At 44.8% G+C, this 26,299-nt stretch overlaps 1 protein-coding gene across 1 annotated transcript in view; it reads right to left on the bottom strand.

Moving 5' to 3' along the window:
• olah (oleoyl-ACP hydrolase) overlaps window positions 1–26,299 on the bottom strand; it is a 77,386-nt gene that overhangs the window by 7,366 nt on the left and 43,721 nt on the right. Inside the window, exons 4-6 of the mRNA XM_085987911.1 lie at window positions 23,041–23,140; window positions 7,087–7,256; window positions 2,309–2,391 (exon numbers count right to left, since the gene is read on the bottom strand). Coding sequence (XP_085844037.1) covers window positions 2,309–2,391; window positions 7,087–7,256; window positions 23,041–23,140 — 353 coding nt within the window. The remainder of the gene's footprint in view (window positions 1–2,308; window positions 2,392–7,086; window positions 7,257–23,040; window positions 23,141–26,299) is intronic.

The following is a 26,299-nucleotide window of genomic DNA, read 5'->3' as shown; positions in this document are numbered from 1 at the left end:
AGACCCCAGCTATTCACAATATATATTAATGATCTAGACGAGGGAACTAGATGTAATATCTCCAAGTTTGCAGACGACACAAAGCTGGATGGGCGTGTGTGCTGTGAGGAGGATGCAGAGAAACTCCAGTATGATTTGGTCAGGTTGGGTGATTGGGCAGATGCATTATAATGTGGATAAATGCGAGGTTATCCACTTCGGTGGTAAAAACAGGAAGACAGATTATTATCTGAACGGCAATTGATTGGGAAAAGGGGAAATGCAATGAGACCTGGATGTCCTTGTGCACCAGTCGCTGAAGGTAAGCATGCAGGTGCAGCAGGCGGTTAAGAAGGCAAATGGTATGTTAGCCTTCATAGCAAGAGGATTTGAGTACAGAAGCATGGATGTCTTGCTGCAGTTGTACAGAGCCTTGGTGAGACCACACCTTGAGTATTATGTGCAGTTTTGGTCGCCTTATCTGAGGTAGGATGTTCTTGCCATGGAGAAAGTGCAGCAAAGATTCACCAGACTGATACCTGGGATGGCAGGAATGACGTATGAAGAGAGATTGGGTCGATTAGGCTTATATTCGCTCGAGTTTAGAAGAATGAGAGGGGATCTCATTGAAACTTATTATATTCTAAGAGGACCAGACAGACTAGATGCAGGAAGGATGTTCCCGATGGCGGGGCAGTCCAGAACCAGGGGTCACAGTCTAAGGATAAGGGGTAAGCCATTTAGGACTGAGATGTGGAAGAATTTCTTCACCCAGAGTGGTCAACCTGTGGAATTCTCTACCACAGAGGGCAGTTGAGGCCAATTCATTAAATATATTCAAGAAGGAGTTAGATATATTTCTTAAGGCTAAAGGGATCAAGGGATATGGGGAGAAAGCTGGGACAGGGTACTGAATTTGGATGATCAGCCATGATCTCATTAAATGGCGGAACAGGCTCGAGGGGCCAAATGGCCTGCTCCTGCTCCTATCTTCTATGTTTCTATCTCTTCCCGCCCCCCCCCCCACCCAACCCCTCTCGATCTCTCTCTCCGTCCCTCCCTTCTCTCAGTCCCTGGATCCGGTTGTCTACCGCAGGTCTTCCAGCTCGGCAGCCGGCCAGCTTTAATTCTGGCCAGCTGTTGGGTGGGAAATGGGGGGGGGAAATTCAAATGAGGTCTTGCCGTTAAATTCAGCAGGACCTCCGCATTACCTGTATTTCTGGGTTTCCCGGCCGCTAAAAATTGCTGTCGTGCCCTCCCCCCCCCCCCCCAATATCGGGGCCAATATGGCTCGGAGACGAATATCGGGGCCAATATGGCTCGGAGACGAATATCGGGGCCAATATGGCTCGGAGACGAATATCGGGGCCAATATGGCTCGGAGACGAATATCGGGGCCAATATGGCTCGGAGACGAATATCGGGGCCACTATGGCTCGGAGACGAATATCAGGGCTAATATGGTCCTGATATTAACCCGCCCACAACAGGCGGGAGAGAGTTTAAAAAAGTGAAACGCATGGAACGCGACCTCAATACACCGCACACACATACACCCGCCGGCGTAAAAATGGGGCGTCTGAGTCTCCTGCTGTGGAGAGGCAGGGCGTTTTAATTAAGATATTTAAAGTGGGCTCCCACAGTGCAATTTGAAATTTGCTGTTGCTGCATGGGTTTCCTAGGGGTCGGGAAACTCGGCAGTGAAAGGGAGGTGGGAGCTGCCGGCTCCACAAGTTAGGTGGCCATTTCAGCACTTCTTGTGGGCCAGGAGGAACAGGACCGCTCCCCCAGGCCCATTAAGGAACCCTTTGGCCTTCCTCAACCAGACTTCCCCCACCAGCCCCCCCAATTGCAGACCACTACCCCGCCCCCCCCAGCCCTGTTTGCCGACCCACCCAGCCCTCCTGATCGTTGGCCCCCCTCCCCTCTCTCGATTGCCGACCTCCCCCTCACGCCTCTCGATTACTGGGGACCGTCCCCAAGTGTCCCTGCCTGCGACCTCCTGCAGCTGGTGTTTCCTCCCGCCCGCCAGACAGGCTGTCCATTTGGCCGGCTGCTGGAGCTACGAAATGTTGATGAGGTCCTGCCGTTACGTTTGGCAGGACCTCCGCGTCCCTGGCCTAGCTGGGTTCTTCGGCCTCACCTGCACTCTCCCCGTCAATATTGAGGCCTTTATTTCTAAGACACCAGACAGCTAATGGATTTGTACTGCTTTATACAGGTAAGACTACTAAGCAAATGTGATGCATGCATGAACCAAACAAAAATGATTTTGTGTGACTGTATAGGTTCAAGCCACATACTGGAACATTACTGAAATTAGTCTCACCTTCAAGGTCATGTGGTACATCCTCTTTTCCATCAAAGCTGGTGATAGAACAAGAGAAGAGCTTGTTCTGTGGTTGTTCGTATCTGTAGCAGAAACAAACTCAGTTCAAAATCATTCAAAAGTCATTGGCCTAGAAATTCACTAGCCTTAGCGCCGCTTTTGAGGCGCTAGAGGGACTAGCGCCAGAGTTATGGCCAGTTGAAAAATTCCCTGGGGCCCTAAAGTGGCGTTGCACCGGTAGCGCTGCGCCGGCACCGATGACGTCATCGGTGTGCGCAGCGTCCCGGTTGCCATGCCGACGGGCCCCAGCGCCGAAATTCAGTTGCGGCCGCCTCGCCCGTGGCAGCCGCAACTAAGACTCTGGCAACCGAGTCTTACACAAGTTAGCGCCGGCGCATTAAGGTCGCGCGGCGGCCGGCCGCTTTCCCGCCGGCCGCCTGCCCGCACCTCCCTCCCCGGACTCCTCCACCCCCCCCCCCCCCCCCCCCCGCGGAACAGATGCGTCTGGCCTGCAAGCCCGGCACTTGTCCGAGGTGCCGGGCTCATTTTTGAAAAAATCAAACGGCCAGCGATCGGGTGAAGGCAGCGCCTCCTTAACGGGAGGAGGAGGCCTGCACTTCCCCAGCCTGCCGCACCGCATCGGGTGCCGCAGCGCCGGATTAGCGCCGCAATTCGGCACTCAGCGCCCATTGGGAGGCACTCACGCCCGCCAGTAGCGCCGGCAGCCGTCTGGGCGCGGCGCTACTGAATTTTTGCCGCGCGCAAGGGAATTAGCGCCGGCGCTAAATTTCCGGCGCTAAAGCCCTGGCGCGGCGTCAACTCAATTTCTAGGCCATTAACTTCACACTAAACAACAACAACTTGAATTTGCATAGCACCTTTATAGTAAAATGTCCCAATGTGCTTTTCTGGAGCGTAATCAGTCAAAATTTGATATCTGATATCAGAAAAACACATAAATTTAAAAAAAAACAAATGTTCACATCATTCTATCCTCCCTTCAGTTCTACCTTACACATAATATTTCACAGGCATGGCAGCAGTGAGGTGATTGGCTGCCAAGCTGTTTTGGGGAAAGCCTATAGGACGTGCAGAAGGACAGCTTGGTGTGAGTTGGCTGTGGAGTTCCCCTTCTACAAATGCCTAGCCTCAACTCAACGCCTCCCTTAAGGAACAAATAAGTCCGGGAACCCATCAAATGGGGAATCACAGGCACAAACCTTCATCCTGCCAGTCATAGAGTCATAGAGTTATACAGCACGGATAGAGGCCCTTCGGCCCATCGTGTCCGTGCCGGCCATCAAGCCCTGTCTAATCTAATCCCATATTCCAGCATTTGGTCCGTAGCCTTGTATGTTATGGCATTTCAAGTGCTCATCCAAATGCTTCTTCAATGTTGTGAGGGTTCCTGCCTCCACAGCCCTTTCAGGCAGTGAGTTCCAGACTCCAACCACCCTCTGGGTGAAAAAGTTCTTTCTCAAATCCCTTCTAAACCTCCCGCCCTTTACCTTGAATCTATGCCCCCTAGTTATTGACCCTTCTACTAAGGGAAAAAGCTCCTCAGTATCCATCCTATCTATGCCCCTCATAATTTTGTACACCTCAATCATGTCCCCCCTCAGCCTCCTCTGCTCCAAGGAAAACAAACCCAATCTGCCCAGTCTTTCTTCATAGCTGAAGCGCTCCAGCCCTGGTAACATCCTGGTGAATCTCCTCTGCACCCTCTCCAAAGCGATCACATCCTTCCTGTAGTGTGGCGACCAGAACTGCACACAGTATTCCAGCTGTGGCCTAACCAGTGTTTTATACAGCTCCATCATAACCTCCTTGCTCTTATATTCTATGCCTCGGCTAATGAAGGCAAGTATCCCATATGCCTTTTTTACCACCTTATCCACCTGTTCCGCCGCCTTCAGGGATCTGTGTACTTGCACACCCAGATCCCTCTGCACCTCCATCTTGCCTAGGGTCTTACCATTCATTGTGTATTCCCTTGCCTTGTTAGTCCCCCCCAAAGTGCATCACCTTGCACTTTTCCGGGTTAAATTCCATTTGCCACTGTTCCGCCCATCTGACCAACCCATCTATATCGTCCTGCAGACTGAGGCTACCCTCCTCGCTATTTACCACCATACCAATTTTTGTATCATCCGCGAGCTTACTGATCATACCTTTTACATTCATATCCAAGTCATTAATGTAGACCACAAACAGCAAGGGACCCAGCACCGATCCCTGTGGCACCCCACTGGCCACAGGCTTCCAGTCACAAAAACAACCTTCGACCATCACCCTCTGCCTTCTGCCACTAAGCCAGTTTTGTATCCAATGTGCCAAGGCACCCTGGATTCCATGGGCTCTTACCTTCTTGACCAGTCTCCTGTGCGGGACTTTATCGAAGGCCTTACTGAAATCCATGTATACCACATCCACTGCGTTACCCTCATTCACACAGCTAGTCACCCCCTCAAAAAATTCAATCAAATTAGTCAGACATGATCTTCCCTTGACAAAGCCATGTTGACTATCCCTGATTAATCCTTGTCTCTCCAAGTGGAGACTAATTTTGTCCCTCAGAATTTTTTCCAATAATTTTCCTACCACTGATGTTAGGCTCACTGGCCTGTAGTTCCCCGGTTTTTCCCTACTTCCCTTCTTGAATAATGGTACTACATTAGCGGTTCTCCAGTCCTCTGGCATATCCCCTGTGGCCAGAGAGGTCCTGAATATATGTGTTAGAGCCCCCGCAATCTCTTCCTTTGCCTCACACAGCAGCCTGGGATACATTTCATCCAGGCCTGGGGATTTATCCATTTTTAGGCCTGCTAAAACCGCCAATACCTCCTCCCTCTCGATGTTAATATGTTCGAGCATATCACAGTCCCCCCGCCCTATTTCTATGTCTACATCGTCCTCCTCCATAGTGAAAACAGATGCAAAAAATTCATTTAGAACCCCTCCTACATCTTCCGGCTCCACACACAGATTGCCACTTTTGTCCCTAATGGGCCCTATTTTTTCCCTAGTTATCCTCTTACCGTTAATATACTTATAAAACATCTTAGGATTTTCCTTTATTTTGCTCGCCAGTGTTATTTCATGGCCCCTCCTTGATCTCCTAATTTCTTTTTTAAGTATCCCCCTGCACTTTTTGTACTCCTCTAGGGCTTCCTCCGTCTTTAGCCTTTTGTATCTGCCAAAAGCCCTCCTTTTTTTCCTAATCCATTCTCGTATATCCCCTGACATCCAAGGTTCCCGGTGGTTTTGGAACCACCCTTGACCTTTATGGGAACATGTTGCCATTGTATGATCTCAATCTCCCTTCTGAAAGCCTCCCATTGCTCCGATGCGGATTTTCCTACAAGTAGCTGATCCCAGTCCATTTTGGCCAGATCCTGCCTTATCCTATTAAAATCGGCCTTCCCCCAATTTAGAACCTTTATTTCCGGCCCATCCCTGTCCTTTTCCATGACCACCTTAAATCTCACCATATTATGGTCACTGTCACCAAAGTGCTCACCTACTAGCACTTTTTCCACTTGGCCGGCCACATTCCCTAGAATTAGGTCCAGTACTGCTCCCTCTCTTGTAGGACTTTCTACATGCTGGCTCAAAAAGCTCTCCTGGATGCACTTTAAGAATTCTACACCCTCTGAGCCTTTCACACTTTGACTATCCCAGTTAATATTGGGGAAGTTGAAATCCCCCATTATTATTACCCTATTATTCATGGGATAAGTTGTCTCCTCATATGCTCCTTCTCACAAAGGTGATTAAAGCTGACATCTGTAATTTTAAGAGGAGTTGAACTGGCATTTGGTAAGAAAATCAACGGAGGGATATACTTGTGAACTGTATATTCTGGGGTCTGTGAGATGGACCAAAATGGCCTTTACATGTCCTGCATATTCCTAGGTTCCTTGTTATGTTACAAGAAAATTTGCATGCTATATATAAAAGCTATTTTATGAGTCCACTCATAAGAGCAGTACTGGGTTTTAAAATATGTTAACAATGCCACGTTCCCTACATTGGGAGTTTCTGCATCCCTGGCTGCTCGGAGGCCTGGTACAGCTTCAGTGGCCAGCAAGCCTAGTGAAACCAGGAGTATCAGATTTTCAAATGTCAGATGTGGGCCCGGAGATGATGTCTGGACTCCAAAGAGGAAGGCCCACTTTTTTTTTAAAAACACAGTAATTTTTAGGCAGCCTTCTTACAAAGGAGGCTGCGAGGACAGCTCCTATGTTTCTGGGGAGGGACTGGGCCTGGCATTGATGTCTTTGTCCAGATTTTTTAGCTTCCTCAGCCTAGCAGGTGCCTAGTTGTGCCCCAGTGACTCAGGCATCCAACACTGGAATGGTAATTAGGTAACTTCCCGCTGACCCTCGAAAGTTTGTTGGGGGGTCAGCGTAAGTGCCGGGATTACTCCGCGGATTTTACTCTGCAAGTTTGTTACTGCACAAATATTTTTTTAAAAGTTGGTGTGTTTACCTTTGTATACTGCCTGAAAAAAATACTGCTGTGACGAATGTCTGCATTTTACCTACTAAACGGTTACTGTTGAAGGCAGGATGGGTTTAATCTAACTGGATTCTTTCGTGTTCACTATGAATTACACATTGTTACAATGGTGCAGCCACATGATCACACCAAAAAGGATCATATACATTTCAATTTCAGTGTGAAAAACAAATCGAGAGAGAAAAAGGTAGAAAATAAACCTGGCACGCTGTACCTATTTTATAATCGAAATCTTACTGTTTATTATGCAGATTTACCTAATTAATTCCACAAGTCTAAGATCTGCTTTTAAAACTGGGACAAACAGTTGCAGAACGTCTTTATTTGTAAGTATTTCAGGTGGGGTGCCACCGATAGATGTCATCCATTTCAAGAAGTCATCATCTGGGAGTTCTGACCTCATCTGGATGGGGTAACGAGTTGCAGACTAAATTATAGAAAAAGGTGAAATAATTATCCAGTGTAATTTCAACAGTTAACCTTTATATAAAGTGAAGCCAGGCAAAGACAGTGCAAATTCATTTGTATACTGTGCATATTTGTTATGGCTATAAAAGGTGTGGGATATCAGTGATGGAAGTGCTTACAGCTGACACTCTATCAGTTGCAACACAAATTACATGCAGCTCTCTTTACTCTGCCCCAATAATGGGCCTTAATTCCAAGCTTAAATTACATCCAAAGAACTTTTTTCATTTCTCACACCGGCCATCCTTGAGTGAATACCAATTTAGTGCTAAATTATGGTCAGTTTTGTTTTGTTGTGTCCTCACATGGCTGAGACTGCACAAACCTACTTAATTTAGGACTCTTGCAACTGCCAGCAAGGAGACTTTCATCCAGTCAGGCTGGGTTCCAAAGATGATGGATGAAAGGATGTGAGATAATCCACTGCTTCACTTGGTCCCTGTACAATGCATAATGAATAAATGCAGCAAAGCTGCTAAATACATATAACTGCAGTACTAACATCTCACATATAAACTGGACAGTTCTATGGGACTGATAAGGCAGTACGGTCACTGCCCTTTGGTTACTGTGTGTGCCTGTGCTCCTCTGAGTTGACTGTACGCACTGTGAACTTATTTAAATAAATATTTAGGGCCCTTGGCGCATAACATGCTGGGAGCATACAAGTGCCACACACAGCTTCTATGCCACTAGCAACTTCTAAAAAGGTCTGCTGGTCCCTTTAGGAAGGGAAATTAGCTGCAAGATTAAAACATGGCAAAAGCAAAGAGAAAAAGCTGAGGATCACAATTCCAAAACACTTTGCTGCAGATGCTACAGAGAAGGGCGGATACTTTGAGCTGAAGGCCACTTTCTAGTCAAGACTATTGTCCGAGCAGCCTGAACAATGCGACAGTGAAAGTTAATGCTGTCTCAGCTGTGAACCTGGGAGCAGGTGTGGTGAGGAAGAACTTTGCTGGGCTATGCAAGGTTGCCAGGTTAAGTGTGTTCACACTTTGCATAATTTAACAGTGTTGTCTTACAAGGTACATTATTAGCACTTTAATGTAGATGTGGTACAGCAGCACAGAAGGACAATATACGCTCTTTAGCAACGGTTTATCTATTTACAAATGTACAGGCATACCCACGTTTTACAGGATGCTCTGCATTGCTGCCGTCACAATGAGTTTGTACCTTGGCCCATAAAATGTGGCAAGCAACAAACACAAAGCATGCTGCCCACGCAAGATACCTGTATGCACTCATGTAAGGTGGCTGCTAGTCTGAGCACGTGAGCCACATGCATCATCTTGTATATTGCTTACTTCAACATCTGTCCCTGTACTAACTCCTTGCAGGAACTGCCTGCACATAACCAGTGATAGCAAATGGAGTAAGCGAGGGTTCACCTCAGCTGTGACCTTTGACTCCTTATGGAGGAGAGGGCTGTGGAGATTGTGGACAGGAGGCAAGTGTGGGGGAGCGGAAAGTCAGAGGTCTCTCAAAAGCAGCATCATCGGTTCTCGCTTTCTCTCCTTATTTAGTCACTCATTCCCTCAGACATAAACATACACTGCAGCACAACGGCCTAACACAATCCAATGTCTCCATTTAAAGCTCTGTTTAAGGGGCGTTTTACTGCTACCATTCTAAAATATGCTTTTCTTCTATTCCTCTAAGTGCCCAAGGGGAGATGGTTCAGAGTGCTCTTAATGGACACAAATGAGCACCTCACACAGATACATCCACATCACTGAGGTCAGTTAACGAGTTGCAGGAGGGGGCAGAAGCACAGAGCACAAGCCAGCTGGAATTGAAGGAGCTGCAACCTGCTGACTAGAGGATCAGTTCAAGAGCTCTAGCAGCTGCTGAGCCTTAGAATGCAAAGCCTGTCTACAAACACAGTTTGGCAGCTCAAAGAAAGAAAGAATTTTTATTTATATAGCACCTTTCATGACCTCAGGATGTCCCGAAGTGCTTTACAGCCAATTAATACCTTTTGAAGTGTAGTAAGGGTTATAATGCACATAACGTGGCAGCTAATTTGCACACAGTGAGGTCCCACACACAGCAATGAGATAATGACCAGATAATCTGTTTTACTGATGTTGGTTGAGGGATACAGTAAATATTGGCCAGGGCACCAGGAGAACACTTCAAGTGGTGGCATGCGATCTTTTACGTCCACAAGAGAGTCAGGCGGAACCTCAGTTTAACGTCTCATCTGAAAGATGGCATGTCCAACAGTACAGCACTCCCTCAGTAATGCACTGAAGTGTCAGCCTGGATTCTGTGCTCAAGTCTCTGAAGTGGGACTTGAATCCACAACCTTCTGACTCAAAGGAAAGAGTGCTACCCACTGAGCCAAGGCTTACACCCATTGCAGTTCGTGCAGTCATTGGAAAGCATGCAAAACAGCTTATTCAGTTTGGGGGCAAACCGCATGACCATCTGACCGATTTGTAGATCACCATGGAGAGCGTGCCCACCAAAGGCCCTGCACTGTGGAACCCTCTTTGAATGAGGTCTAGACTTGGGCATAGCTTTCATCACAAATTTATTAGCTAGGGATCGGGAAACCCTGAGCTTCGATCTACAGCAGTCTGTCTTGTCTGAATTCACCATGTTGGAGAATCAGATTGAAGCAGCCATAACATGGCTTGAACTCTCAATGCCGCTCAGTAGCCTGCTACCACGTAGATCTCTGAACATGCTGAGGGAGCATGTTCCTACACAGTAGCTAGAGCCTACACAGATGATGGGGTTGTCTCTCACTCCACTTAAATAAGTACAGATGTCTCACAAAGCAGACAGGCTCAAGCAGTCACTGAATTACTAACCTGCAGCCCCTGTCACTGCAGATCCTCTAGAGAGACAGCACAAGAAGGTGTTAGAGCACTTCCATCTCTAGAGGTAGCCACTGAAATGCAACAGCCATCCACCTCACTTCCTCCTCTGACCGGGGAAACACTTAGGAGTATACGGTTGGGAAGTAGAAGACACAACAAACACTGCCATAAAGTGAAAGCATCAGGGAAAACATATCTGCCCCACCTGCAGTTAGTGTGAATAAAATTTGGGATCACTGGGGGCCAAGAGTTTTTTGTTATGAGGCAGATTAAGGTAGTTAGTGAGAAATCCGGCATTAATGAGAGGTTTTGATGTCACACTCAGGGAAACAGGGGCAAGACTTTATTTGCTGAGGTATTGAGCAGATGTGGAAGTGACTGTTGTGCATTGGCTGGTGTACGAAAGGCTGATATTTAAAGATATTTAGTAGATGAGAATCATATATGTATAACTTCAAGTGTAGCCATTGACCAAATAATATTACCCATAATTACTCCTGGGTAACTAGAAAGCTAAGACTTGTTCAAAGTGCAGCTGCGAAGGACAGTCAAAAGCAGTTTGGACTAAGTTTTGATAACAAACAGCCACAGACTGCGAGTGAAGGTTAAATTGGTAAAAAAAACATATTATGATGCCAAGTAGAAATTAGAATTCGCTTACCAAAACTAATTGCAATGATATTTTAAAAATAATTAGTATAAGGACATAAAATGAAAGAGATCATGGAGATAAGGTATTTATCTGGTAGATTAAAGTGAGATAGTTTGGATGCCTCAAGACTAGTGAAACAGCGCTGATATGGGCCCTTGGTATAAAGACCTTGTACCAGGGAGGCTAGAAATAAAAGAGATAAAGTAAATTCCAATGGGGTGAAAAATTATAAAACAAGATAACACTGAACATGGTAAAGTTGGTGGAAAAATACTGGAAAGGCAGGATGCTACCTTAGTCTGAGTGACAATGGTATTTTGACCATTAACAATATCACCTTTTATAATTGGTTCTAAAGATCATATATGGACACTGGCCAAACAAACTGTTGATAAGAAAAGGGCTAAAACCTCAAAGAACAACTTTACACAGACGTACTGCAAGAACAAAGGAACAGACTTAAGACAATATCAACTGTGTCTGAGAGGTTCCAGAGACCAAGGGCTACGAGCTATTCATTAAAACTATCGCCTAATATTAAGTATATTACGCTGTATGCTTAATAAATCTTGATCTATTGCACAAACATACTGGCTGCTGCCTATTGGTGTCTTGTCCAAGAACTCAGAGATCATTAAGATGTTACAAGATAAAGCGGCTAGTATTGTGTAATTGATCAGACCTCGAAAGTAGCTTCCTGATCAGCTGCTGCTCGAGGAGGGATAAATCCCGTGGGGAGTGCCCGTGAACTGCGCGCCGATAGTTATTGATGTTCGAGGTCTGTTAAGAAAATCACCAAATGGCTAGTAAAAGTTGTGTTAATTAATGCATATAAGAGTAAGTTAGACAGAGGTACCTGTGCGGAGGAAGTGCAGGTATTATTGACGGAACATTTAATCAAAGGAGACCGAGTCCCCTTTGAAAAAGTGATAAACTTTATTCCGGAAAGTCTGTCTCAGAAAATATACAACGGATTAAGAGAAAAACATAGCCAGGCGGTTAAACATAAAGTGCAGCAGAGGGAGAGATAGAGAAGGAAAAAGATCTAATTTGCAGGCTAACCAATCTGAAAACTCAGCAAGGAAGGGAAAAAACAGAGATTTGGAAAGCCAGGAAAAACTGCTAAGACGCCGATGTAAAAAGAGAAAAAAAGAGAAATTTAAAGTTTTACTGACATGGAAGTTATTAACATCTGTGCCGAGACAAATAAAACACAAGATTTGCTGAGTGAAAGGAACTTTAAAAAATGCTGGAATTTCAGTTTGTGAGAAAGTTTTCCTGACTATGAATGTTTAAGAAGTTACAGTATTTCTTTTGTCTTTAAAAGAAAGATTCTGTTGTGTGTTTTAGCTCCACCCACTTCTGTGTTAAAAGCATTTAAAACTTTTGTTTTGTCTTGGATTTTGGAAGTTTTAAGAATGTGCGAATAAGATTGTGCCCCAAGAATTAGAAAAAAAAACTTTGAACTACAATTTGAGTTAAGCTGGTGTGTAAAAACTGAGAAGAACAACAAAAAGTTTGTTTAGCAAAAGATTAAGTTTCAGTCTAAGATTTAACCTTGGAGTCGCGGTTGCTATGGTGAAATCTTCCAAAGCAGTTTGATTTGATGTGAAAAACTAATTTTTCTCCAGTTATATTCAACGTTTTTACAGTATTTTGGAAAGGCATCTGAAGAAAGGACAATAAGAAATATGACGCAATTTATTGTTTTCTGCAAGCATGTGCTATTTTGTTTTGTTTTCTGTTCTGTTTGTGTTTAGTTAAAGTGTGAAAACACAACTGTCTTTTTCGATCGGGAAAGTTTTTTTTAAATTTATGTGAAGTGACGCAATTGCGTGCGTCTGACAATGTTTCGCTCCACCTTCTTAAAAACCTGCAAAGGAGTTAACCCTTTCTACTGACAGCTGTTTAAGTTCACCAAGCAACAACTTTAGTATGAAATTTAAAGATATTGGATATTATTCAATTTAAGTTTCTTAATTTTAATTTAATATTTCCCAGAAGGAAAATTATGATTTGATAAATTAACCCTAAGCAGAGTCACAATGGATTATCTTCTTTCTTTTGTTATATGAAAGTTACCTTGTAAACTAATTGCAGCACTTCTGGCTCTAATGTTAAAACACTGTATAAGCCACCTAGCCTGGGAATCACTCATTTCTGAAATTGGAAATGGAAGATAAATTGATGGAAATGAAATTGAACATTGACAAAACCGGTCAGTTCAACAATGCTGCTGTTTGGATTTTGGGATAATTTTGTAATAACATAATGGACTTAGGCACTATATATTTGGTTACTTTTGGGAAAATAAAAGATCCTCTAAAATAATGATAAATAAAAAAAGTGTTAATAACCTTCGACCAAGTGAGAATGTTTGATCTATGTTTTCAATCTTAAATATTGTACTAGACAGTAAAGTTCCTCTAGGGCTCATGAATGAGATATGAATGGTAACTAATTGGATGTGTAAAATGAAGAGAGAAAGTGATTGAGGGTGTGAAATAGAATCAGAAGAATTACACCACCAATTGGGAATGTTCCAAACTTTCTAGTGAAAGTCAGGAAAGTGTAGTTAAGAATAGTAAATTGATAGCTTTCTCTTGGAGACATTTGTGTCCCTGCCTATAATTAACTTTTTAAGAAAACTGAATTCGATAGTCCGGTCACTATCAAAGACACCGGGACCATGCGGTGGAAGATGAACAAGGATCTCCAGACAATCTTTTGATAAGATCACTTGAAAGCCCGAGAAAGGCTTGTATCAGATGGCACATGTGGCATAATATGGAGATACCGGTATGAGTGTGCAAATGTGATTTGTTACATATGAAGCAATTACCATCTGGGAACGTATGTTGAATCTGCACTGAAGAACGGGTCTCAGACATGCTCAGTCACTTGACAACAGCAAGACATGAAATGGTTAATGTGGTTCAGGAGAGCGAGACAACTTTTAAAGCATTGACACATACTCCATCGAGAAACTATCTAATTAATGGAACAAACAGAATAGAGTTAAACACACTGGTACCTGTTAGAGGGATTGAAATTGAAGTTGAAGTGGAGAGTTACATGGAATTTGGATTGGGACAATTGAGGGCTAAGGAGAAATCATATTTAGTAAGAATTATCCACAAGATGGATACGAGTAAAAGAAAGATCTGGAGAAACTTTTAAGTCCATGATTTGTTGATTCGATGTTAAACTGCAATGTCGCTTGAAATGATTGCAAGACTGAATTTAACTGTGACTGTAATAATTGTGTTTTGTAGATAACGGAGTGTGGGAAAAATCAGTACAAATCCAGTATGAGGTGGTTTTGGTGGTGCTTCCTGTGTCACTACTATTGCAACTACCATGCTTTACGGGTCTAACAGGACCTGTTCCATCAATCAACACGTTTTACTCAATAACAAAACCTATGCTCAAGTGAAACTGACAATAAATGAGATACTTAAGTATGAGCTGCACAATTGTGGCACAATTTGGATACTACATTCCCCTGTTGTCTGAGGGTTTCAGTGAGCTTATGATGCAACTGAACTCCTCCCTAGAGCATTTTTATGTTTTGGAGCAAGACAACTCGAGAATAGATATTGAAATTGACAGCATAGAGGACAACTCACACTGGTGGGATATTGGGCTTAATATATCAGCACACCCTTAGATTTGTATTATGTCACATGCTCTTGTAGTTCTCCAACTAGTGTATTTGATATATGTATACACTACGTAGTACAGGAAACTTTCGTTTAAACGGAGGTTAAATCTCCGGAATGCTCTATCCACCGGCAAAATTCAGGAGTCGGTTCAGATAACTTTTTTTTACTTTTCGTTGCTTTTTTTCCTCCATTCCTGGCTCTGCAACTGTCTAGCTGAAGCTGTTGCTTAGCTACAGAGACGCTTGCAAGCTGCGCCGACTGTTTTGAAGCTGTTGCTAAGCAACAGGGTTTGTTGCTAGATACGGAGCTCAGAAGCTCCGTATGTTTTAACATTAGCGCTGGTTTCTCCGGCAGTGTTGATCGACTGGCACCAGCTCAGTCCCGTCAGTGCCGGATACCAGAAAGTTTCCTGTAAGACTTTGATACATAAGCCAATTGTGTACTCATGCCCATGACTAACCAGCACTAACAAATTAATTGAGCACACCGAAAGAGAAGATCCAAAGCAATGTAGAGGAGACCCCCGGCGGGGTAACATCAGGAAAGATAGAAGAAACAGAGGAGACCCCAGGCGGGGCAGAATTGGAACACTGGAACAGTGAATTGAATTTAAGTAAGGTGTCAGATCAGGGCCATTACTGCCAGATCGTATGGTGCAGCTATAGGAGCAGCGGGCGGAGGAGAAAGGATAGACTGGGACGCACTAGAAGGCAAGACATATCGGCACGGCCGACATGATGGTTGGGGAAACCCCGGGGTGTCCTCCATCCATGTGGATCGGCGGTCGGCCCCTGTGGGTGTCATAGTTAGCACCCAGGCCTATAATGAAAAGGGGGATAAAACCTCATTTGAGAGCGCTCCGTTCCCCTCAATTAGAGGACTCCAATTTGCAGCAACGCTTGTCAGAGAATAGATTGAAGTAGTCGAGGAATCAATGTTTAAAACATTTCATCCTCGAGGTGGGGACTTGTACAAAAGGCTGATATTTAAAGATATTTAGTAGATGAGAATCATATATGTATAACTTCAAGTGTAGCCATTGACCAAATAATATTACCCATAATTACTCCTGGGTAACTAGAAAGCTAAGACTTGTTCAAAATGCAGCTGCGAAGGACAGTCAAAAGCAGTTTGGACTAAGTTTTGATAACAAACAGCCACAGACTGCGAGTGAAGGTTAAATTGGTAAAATAACATTATGATGCTAAGTAGAAATTAGAATTCGCTTACCAAAACTAATTGCAATGATATTTTAAAAATAATTAGTATAAGGACATAAAATGAGAGAGAGATCATGGAGATAAGGTATTTATCTGGTAGATTAAAGTGAGATAGTTTGGATACCTCAAGACTAGTGAAACAGCGCTGATATGGGCCCTTGGTATAAAGGCCTTGTACCAGGAAAGCTAGAAATGAAAGAGATAAAGTAAATTCCAATGGGGTGAAAAACTATAAACAAGATAACACTGAACATGGTAAAGTTGGTGGAAAAATACTAGAAAGGCAGGATGCTACCTTAGTCTGAGTGACAATGGTATTTCGACCATTAGAACCAATTATAAAAGGTGATTTTGTTAAAGACTATGGCCTAGAAATTGGGTTTTGGCTTAGCCAGGGCTTTAGCGCCGGAAGTTAGTGACGGCGCTAAGTCCCCTGCGCGCGCCAAAAATTCAGTGGCGTCGCGCCCAAACGGCTGCCGGCGCTACTGAAGGGTCTTAGCGCCTGGAAAAGGGCGCTAACTGCCGTTTCGCGCCGCAATTCCAGCGCTGCGGCACCCGATGCGGTGCGGCAGGCTGGGGAAGTGCAGGCCTCCTCCTTCTGTTAAGGAGGAGCTGCCTGCACCCGGCCGCGGCCCGCGCAAATCTGCTTAAACATGAGCCTGGCACCTCGGACAAGTGCCGGGCTTGCATCTGTTCCGGGGGGGGGGGGGGGGGGGGGGAGGGAAGAGAAGTCCGGGGAGGGAGCTGCGGACAGGCGGCCGGCGGGAAAGCGGCCGGCCGCCGCGGGGCCTTTAATGCGCCGGCGCTAACTGCAGTAAAGCACCTCTGACAAAACGCTGGTTGCGGCTGCCACGGGCGAGGCGGCCGCAACTCAATTTCGGAGTTCGGGCGGGTTACCACGGCAACCGGGACGCTGCGCACACCGATGACGTCATCGGTGCTGGCGCAGCGCTACCGGAGCAACGCCGATTTAGGGCCCCAGGGAATTTCACTACTGGCCATAACTCCGGCGCAAGGCCCTCTAGCGCCTCAAATGAGGCGCTAAGGCTACTGAATTTTCAGCCGTATATATGGACACTGGCCAAACAAACTGTCGATAAGAAAAGGGTTAAAACCTCGATACTCGAACAACTTTACACAGACGTACTGCAAGAACAAAGGAACAGACTTAAGACAATATCAACTGTGTCCGAGAGGTTCCAGAGACCAAGGGCTGCGAGCTATTCATTAAAACTATCGCTTAATATTAAGTATATTACACTGTATGCTTAATAAATCTTGATCTATTGCACAAACATACTGGCTGCTGCCTATTGGTGTCTTGTCCAAGAACTCAGAGATCATTAAGATCTTACACTGGTCATGTAATTAAGTGAAAGCGTCTGTGAAAGACTGCCTTATCACTCTGGCTGATTGACTAGTTGATATGCATTTTTGCCTCTTGGCCAGGGTCATCTTCTGGTGTATGACTTCCACAGCCTGCTCCATAGTAAGAAATTATGTAAACTCCAGCAGGTTACAACATTTTTGGATATCTTTGTCAGGCTGTACTGCAGCACTCACTTCATCAGTCCAGGCACCTGAACCTTTGCTTCAGGATGGTAATGGTATGTTTAACCAATATGCTGGTAGCAATGTGCGCCTCATTATATCACTCTTTAGGTCTTGTTAACCTTGACTGTGGTTGGCACAGCTGTCTCTTTTACTGAAATGATTTGCAAGCATGGCTTCAGGACTCCGAGAAGTTCAGTGATGTCTTTGAGAAAACGTAGTCTCTGTATTGATTGGGGAATGTCACTCAAAGGGTTGACGGTGGATAGGCAATGGCAAACATTCAAAGACCGCATGGATGAACTACAGAAGTTGTTCATCCCAGTTTGGGATAAGAATAAAACAAAAAGGGTGACTCAACCGTGGCTAACAAGGGAAATTAGGGATAGCATAAGATCCAAGGAGAGGGCATATAAATTGGCCAGAAAAAGCGGTAACCCTGAGGATTGGGAGCAGTTTAGGATTCAACAAAGGAGGACAAAGGGATTAATTAAGGGGAAAATAGAATATGAAAGTAAGCTTGCAGGGAACATAAAAGCTGACTAAGAGCTTTTATAGATATGTGAAGAGAAAAAGATTAGTGAAATCAAGTGTAGGTCCCTTGCAGTCAGAAGCAGGGGAAGTTATAATGGGGAACAAAGAAATGGCAGACCAATTAAATGCATATTTTGGTTCTGGCTTCGCAAAAGGAGGACACAAATAACCTCCCAGAGATGTTGGAGAACAAAGGGTCTGATGAGAGGGAGGAACTGAAAGAAATCAGTATTTGTAGGGAAATGGTGTTAGGGAAATTGATGGGATTGGACGGGATTGAAGGCCGATAAATCCCCAGGGCCTGATAATCTACATCCTAGGGTACTTAAGGAGGTGGCCCTAGAAATAGTAGATGCATTGCTGATCATCTTCCAAAATTCACTAGAATCTGGAACTGTACCCATGGATTGGAGGGTAGCTAATGTTACCCCACTATTCAAAAAGGGTGGTAGAGAGAAAGCGGGGAATTACAGACTGGTAAGCCAGACATCGGTAGTGGGGAAAATGCTAGAGTCCATTATAAAGGATGTAATAGCTGAGCACTTGGAAAACAGTGACAGTATCGGACAAAGTCAACATGGATTTACAAAAGGTAAATCGTGCTTGACTAATCTACTGGAATTTTTTGAGGATGTAACTGGGAAAATAGTTAAGGGAGAACCAGTAGATGTGGTGTATTTGGACTTTCAAAAGGCTTTCAATAAGGTCCCGCATAAGAGATTAGCGCGTAAAGTTAAGGCACATGGGATTGGGGACAAGGTATTGACTTGGATAGAGAACTGGTTGGCGGACAGAAAGCAGAGAGTTGGAATTAACGGGTCTTTTTCCGAGTGGCAGGCAGTGACTAGTGGGGTACCGCAGGGATCGGTCCTTGGACCCCAGCTATTCACAATATACATTAATGATCTAGATAAGGGAACTAGATAGTTTGCAGACGACACAAAGCTGGGTGGGCGTGTGTGCTGCGAGGAGGATACCGAGAAACTCCAGGATGATTTGGACAGGTTGGGTGATTGGGCAGAAGCGTGGCAGATGCAATAGAACATGGATAAATGCGAGGTTATCCACTTAGGTGTCAAAAACAGAAAGGCAGACTATTATCTGAATGGCAATAGATTGGGAGAAGGGGAAGTGCAACGAGACCTGGGTATCCTTGTGCACCAGTCGCTGAAGGTAAGCATGCAGGTGCAGCAGGCAGTGAAGAAGGCAAATGGTATATTGGCCTTCATAGCGAAAGGGTTTGAGTACATAACATAAGAAATAGGAGCAGGAGTAGGCCAATCGGCCCCTCGAGCCTGCTCCGCCATTCAATAAGATCAGGGCTGATCTGATCCTAACTGCCAATCCACTATCACAGAACCATCTCCTGAATCTAACAGAATTAGACACACGAAATAGGAGCAGGATCAGGCTACACGGCCCCTGGGCCCGCTCCGCTACCCACAGGGCCATGACCGATCCGAACCTAGACTCATGTCCAAATTCCTGCCCGCTCCCCGTAACCCTTAATTCCCTTTACTTCTAGGAAACTGTCTATTTCTGTTTTAAATTTATGTAATGATGTAGCTTCTACAGCTTTTTGGGGCAGCATATTCCATGGACCTACCACCCTCTGAGTGAAGTAGTTCCTCCTCATCTCAGTTTTGAAAGAGCAGCCCCTTATTCTAAGACTATGCCCTCTAGTTCTAGTTTCACCCATCATCGGGAACATCCTCCCCGCATCCACCCGATCCAACCCCTTCACAATCTTATATGTTTCAATAAGATCGCCTCTCATTCTTCTGAACTCCAATGAGTAGAGTCCCAATCTACTCAACCTCTCCTCATATGTCCATCCCCTCATCCCCGGGATTAACCGAGTGAACCTTCTTTGTACTGACTCGAGAGCAAGTATGTCCTTTCTTAAGTATAGACACCAAAACTGTACGCAGTATTCCAGGTGCGGTCTCACCGATACCTTGTACAACTGAAGCAATACCTCCCTATTTTTATATTCTATCCCCCTAGCAATGAAAGCCAACATTCCATTGGCCTTCTTAATCACTTGCTGCACCTGCATACTAACCTTTTGAGGTTTGTGCACCAGGACCCCCAGATCCCTTTGTACTTCAGTACTTTCCAGTTTCTTGCCATTAAGATAATAACTTGCTCTACAATTTTTCCTGCCAAAGTGCATAACCTCACACTTTCCAGTATTGTATTCCATCTGCCAAATCTCTGCCCACTTACTTAGCCTGTCCATGTCCCCTTGCAGGTTTTTTTATGTCCTCTTCACTCACTACTTTCCCTCCCATCTTTGTATCATCTGCAAACTTTGATATGTTACACTCGGTCCCCGCCTCCAAATCGTTATAGATTGTAAAGAGTTGGGGACCCAGCATTGACCCCTGCGGAACACCACTAGTTACTGATTGCCAGTCTGAGAATGAACCATTTATCCCAACTCTCTGCCTTCTGTTAAATAGCCAATCCTCTATCCATGCCAGAATATTACCCCCAATCCCGTGATTTTTTATCTTAAGCAATAATCTTTTGTGTGGCACCTTGCCAAATGCCTTTTGGAAGTCTAAATACACTACGTCCACTGGTTCCCCTTCATCCACCCTATATGTTACTTCCTCAAAGAACTCCAGCAAATTTGTCAAACATGACTTCCCCTTCATAAAACCATGCTGACTTTGTCCTATTAAATGATGATTATCCAAATGTCCTGTTACTGTCTCCTTAATAATGGACTCCAAAATTTTACCTACCACAGATGTTAGGCTAACCGGTCTATAGTTTCCAGCCTTCTGTCTACTGCCCTTTTTAAATAAGGGTGTTACATTAGCAGTTTTCCAGTCTGCCGGGACCTTTGCCGAGTCCAGGGAGTTTTGGAAAATTACCAATGCATCCACAATCCCTACCGTCACTTCCCTCAAGACCCTAGGATGTAAGCCATCAGGTCCAGGTGATTTATCTGCCTTGAGTCCCATTATTTTACCGAGTACCACTTCCTTAGTGATTTTGATCGTGTTTAGCTCCTCCCCCCCTTTAGCCCCCTGTTTGTCCAGTGTTGGGATATTCTTAGTGTCTTCTACTGTAAAGACTGATGTAAAATATTCATTCAGTGTTTTTGCCTTCTCCATATTTCCCACCATTAATTTCCCGGTCTCATCCTCTAAGGGACCAACATTTACTTTAGCCACCCTTTTTCTTTTTATATAACTATAAAAACTCTTACTATCTGTTTTTATATTTTTTGCTAATTTACTTTGATAATCTATCTTCCCTTTCTTAATCAATCTTTTTGTTATTTTTTGCTGTCTTTTAAAGTTTTCCCAATCCTCTATCCTCCCACTAGATTTGGCTACCTTATATGCCCTTGTTTTTAGTCGAATACTATCCTTAATTTCTTTACTTAGCCACGGATGGCTGTCTTTTCTTTTACACCCTTTTCTTCTCAGTGGAATATATTTTTTTTGGAAGTTGTAAAATAACTCCTTAAATGTACACCACTGATCATGTATCGTCTTACCCTTTAATCTATTTTCCCAATCCACTCTACTCAATTCCGCTCTCATACCTTCATAGTCTCCTTTATTCAAGCTTAGCACGCTTGTTTGAGATCCAACCTTCTCACCCTCTAATTGAATATGGAATAAAACCATGTTATGGTCACTCATTCCAAGGGGATCCTTTACTAGGAGCAAGGATGTCCTGCTGCAGTTGTAAAGGGCCTTGGTGTGACCACACCTTGAGTACTGTGTGCAGTTTTGGTCGCCTTATCTGAGGAAGGATGTTCTTGCCATGGAAGGAGTTCAGTGAAGATTCACAAGGCTGATCCCTGGGATGGCAGGAATGACGTATGAGGAGAGATTGGGTCGATTGGGCTTATACTCGCTGGAGTTTAGAAGAATGAGAGGGGATCTCATCGAAACTTATAAAATTCTGACAGGTCTGGACAAACTAGATGCAGGTAGAATTTTCCCGATGGTCGGAGAGTCCAGAACCAGGGGTCATAGTCTAAGGATAAGGGGTAAGCCATTTAGGACAGAGATGAGGAAGAATTTCTTCACCCAGAGAGTGGTGAACCTGTGGAATTCTCTACCACAGAAGGCAGTTGAGGCCAAGACTTTAAATATATTCAAGAAAGAGTTAGATATATTTATTAGAGCTAAAGGTATCAAGGGATATGGGGAGAAGGCAGGTACGGGGTACTGAGTTTGGATGATCAGCCATGATCTCATCGAATGGTGGAGCAGGCTCGAGGGGCCGAATGGCCTACTCCTGCTCCTATCTTCTATGTTTCTATATGTTCTGTCGGACATGTCCAGATATGAAGTGTTGCCATTCATACAGGCACAACCAAAGAACAGATCTTCCTTTATCTCCTACGGTGCAAATGCATGCCTCCTGTGACTCTCCTCCTCCTCCTCTAGTAACTGCAATTAAAGAGACATGCCCTTTGGAATACCCATTGCTCCTCTCAAGGGAGCACACAGAAACCATTCCTTGGAAAGCAGGAACAGATAGCACATACTGTGCAGATTAAGTAGTTATCTTCAATAAGTTTCATTAACTTCCTTTCTCAAGATAGCACAGACGCAGTGAATGACAAACAACTGCATAGAAATCAACGACCCAACTGAATTGAAGAGGCATGTCAAGCAATGCCCTTCTTGGGGACGTCTCCCAAAACTGGGACCTTAATGAGCCTACTAGATAAGAACTGTGCAGGCTATAAGTGCCACAGATATGTCAGGGTTACATTATGATGTGCACAATGCATTAGGCTTCTGTATTCCATAATACAGCGAGCCAGTGCCAAACGGATATAGAAAATCATATTATCAATCCCTGTAAGTGATCAAGTATGTGCGGATTCCACTGAGTGTTTCCTATTTCTCATTATTTTACAGTGATTTTTATTGTGATCATCTTGGGGGGACTTGCCCTTCAAACTGCCTTTCATGGAAGTGCTTAACCTTCACTCATTGCCTCCTCGTCATGGTACAGCATAGGTCAGGAACTCATCATGTGCAAACTGCTGGCACAGACCTGTCTCCGACCACTCCATGACACATCAGGTGTTAGTGCTTTCTCGGTGTCCATTACTCAATGTGTAGAGCTCCTGGTGGCACTCAATGGAGTCCATATTTCTGTTCAGCTCAGCCAGACTGAGAAATAAGGTTGGAAGCTCGCCATTTAAAAATTAAGAAATAGACAGTGTACTTCATAGGACATTTTCTAGCATAAATGTTTTGATAAAAAATAATTGTAAACAGTTTTAATCTATTTTACTTACATGTGGTGCTGAAGCACCAGATACAAAAAGATGCACAGGCTCCAAACCGTGATTTCTTTTTATGCACTCTGCTGTAGCAAAACTGAGGTATGCCCCAAAACTGTAGAAGAAAAAATCTGGTTAAGGCCTTTTGAGCTTTAGCCTAAATCTTGTATCAAAGGTACACACAAAAAAAAAACACAGCTGTGAAATCACTATCAGTACTGTTATTATCCATTGCGAATCACTGGTATATTTACTCAGGTAATTTATTTGGCACTATAATTGTTTTCTGCATACCCCACATATACATTCTGCCTACTGCTGGTGCAAATGTTAGAAATTTGCATTCGGTGATCAAGCAAAAGGCAAAACAAGATAAGTCGTGATTTTGCAAGATCCTACAAACAAGACAGAGTTGTGTCATCTGCTCCAGAATTACCTGCACATGCCATTAGTATGGCCCTTCCTATAGAAGTGAAGGGTACTACATCATGAAGCTAACATATTATTGAATCCTTCCAAGTCACCCTAGAGCTATCTGCTGGTATCGGCAGTCTGCAGTGCATGTGTGCATCAGGGAATTGACAAATGCTATGTTTGCAAAGGCAACATCATCTTCACTTTCTTTTCTAGAAAGAAACCAATGGCAGTCAACGTTACCGCAATCCTGAACTTCTGTACTTCAGGCTCATTCCAAACTACCACAGAGGACAAGTTGGAATTTGACAGATCGTAAGTTCGGGATTTAACCATTTCAAAGGCAGTATGATGGCGTACTCTGAGGTTGCAGTTGTGGCTGAGGCAGGTGGCAGATTTCAGTGCGGACGTACACTGCCATACCAACTGCAAATTCTGGCCCATTACGTAAATGACAAACATCTATTATATATTACAATTGCTGAGTGGGTTGTTAAATTCCAATTCAAAATACACTGACATGTCAGGCTCCATTTATGGCAAAATCCATTACAAGAGTGTCACGGCGTGAAATTGGGATCGGTAGTGCCCGTTGTCTGGGCACTACGGGTGGTGCTTGGGTACCAAAATGGCATTCAATGCGTGCGCGCACACACGTATGGGGACAGTGCACTCCCCGCGCCCCCCTCCCACCCAATAAGCCCAATTCAGACCAGGAGCTCGCTATACATCCTTAACAAGACTGATCTCGCAAAAGAAACCCAACACAAAACTCAATGTGCTTCAACTCTGCTGCTCCTACATCAGGACCAGAAAATTTCCCTAATAAGTCAAATGTACAAATGAGGGTTTTGACACATTACTTATTGAGCTCTCAGCTTTGTCTCATATTAAAACAATGAAACAAATAAAAGTGTACGGCCTAGAAATTCAGTTGCGTTTGCGCCCACTTATGGGCTATAGAGTGGTTTGCGCCGGAAGTTTTTTCGCGCCCGAAATTCAGTTGGTCCGTAACATCGACGTTAGCGCTGCGCCGGCACCGATGACGTCATCGGTGTGCGCAGCGCCCCGGTTCCAATGCAATTCCGGTCCGACCGCCAAATTCAGTTGCAGCCGCCTCTCCCGTGGCGGCCGCAAACAGCATTTGCAAAACGGTGCCTTGCAGCTCCGAGAGGCCGGCGCATAAAGGTGGAGGGGCGGCCGGCCGCTTTCCCGGCGGCCGCCTGGCCGCACCTCCCTCCCCGGACTCCTGCACCACCCCCCCGCGGCATTGGTGTGTCACTCCCGCGAGCCCGGCACTTCTCCGTGGTGCCGGGCTCATTTGCCGGGGGAATCCAGCGGCGATCTCACAGCTGCAGGCAGCTCCTCCTTAAGAGAAGGAGGAGGCCTGCAGTACCCCAGCCTGCCGCACCGCATCGGGTGCCGCAGCGGCAGCTGGACACCTGAAACTGACATTCTTCGCCCCAAACGAGGCGGCCAAACCCTCCAATAGCGCCCGCCTCCGTGTTGGGGCGGCGCAACTGAATTTCAGGCGGGCACTACGGGAATCCGGCCGAGCGCTAAATTTCGGGCGCTAAAGACCTGGCGGGGCTATACCTAATTTCTAGGCCTACATCTTTTCTTGCATTACTCCAGAATTACCACAGAACAGTATTGCAATTATATTAAGTAATACATATGAAGAAAGCAACAAATTGATTTATGGGACCAAGTTCTTGTCAAAGTTTAAACTTTTAAGGCTGAGTGTAACTGACATTCAGCAACATTGAAAAAGACCATGGCTGGATTTTGTGGTCGGCGCTGTCTGTAACTACGGATTACGCCGCTGGCATCCGAACGGAATGTGCACTTACCTGATGGGGACCCTTCTTCGAGAACTTGCTAGCAGACGCTGCGTAGTAGAGGACAGCGTAGTGGCCATCGGATCCCAGGAGCGTACCATGTGCAGAAGCGTACCTGGGATCATGTGGGCCGGTGCTCCAATCAGCAAACAGAAGGTCTCTCATTATTTATAACCTGGATGTTTCTGCACATTAAATCCCAGAAGGCTCTAGTAATGAGGGTTTGTTTTTTTTTTGCTTTCCTCCACTTTCTGTATGGATTTTTTAAAGCTTTGCTCCTGCAAAAAAAAAACCCTCACTCTAGTAACCACTTCCTCCGAACTTTTCATGGACGATGAATACTTTTCATTGACAAAATCCTAAAATGCTTCCATTTCCGGCCTCATATAGCTTTTAAAATTACTTGGATTTGTCAGGAGATATCCCCTTATGCTGTGCAAACAGGCTCTGTGCCTGTTTACACCGGCTGTAAAATGGCCCAACTCTGCGCCAGCAATTAGGATTTCCCCGTCGGTGCGGATGATCTGTCAAGTTGGAATTTGACAGATCGTAAGTTCGGGATTTAACCATTTCAAAGGCAATATGATGGCGTACTCTGAGGTTGCAGTTGTGGCTGAGGCAGGTGACAGATTTCAGCGCGGACGTACACTGTCATACCAACTGCAAATTCTGGCCCATTACGTAAATGACAAACATCTATTATATATTACAATTGCTGAGTGGGTTGTAAAATTCTAATTCAAAATACACTGACATGTCAGGCTCCATTTATGGCAAAATCCATTACAAGAGTGTCACGGCGCGAAATTGGGATCGGTAGTGCACGTTGTCTGGGCACTACGGTACCAAAATGGCATTCAATGCGCGCGCACACGTATGGGGAGAATCGCGCTGGACGCCATATTGGTGAGGGCATTAACGCGCGCAAAGCTAACATCCGCCGGAAGTATGCAGAGCAGGCAGATCATGTCAATCAGCGTGCCACACAGATTTGACGCCAGCGGTGCCATTTTGGAGCG

Source organism: Somniosus microcephalus, chromosome 5 (assembly GCF_052327205.1).
Source record: "Somniosus microcephalus isolate GS21.2 chromosome 5, FLI_Smic_1.0, whole genome shotgun sequence".
In the NCBI taxonomy this organism is placed as follows: Eukaryota; Metazoa; Chordata; class Chondrichthyes; order Squaliformes; family Somniosidae; genus Somniosus; species Somniosus microcephalus.
Note: the sequence above shows the minus strand (reverse complement) of the source record. Positions and strands in the feature narration are given on the sequence as shown.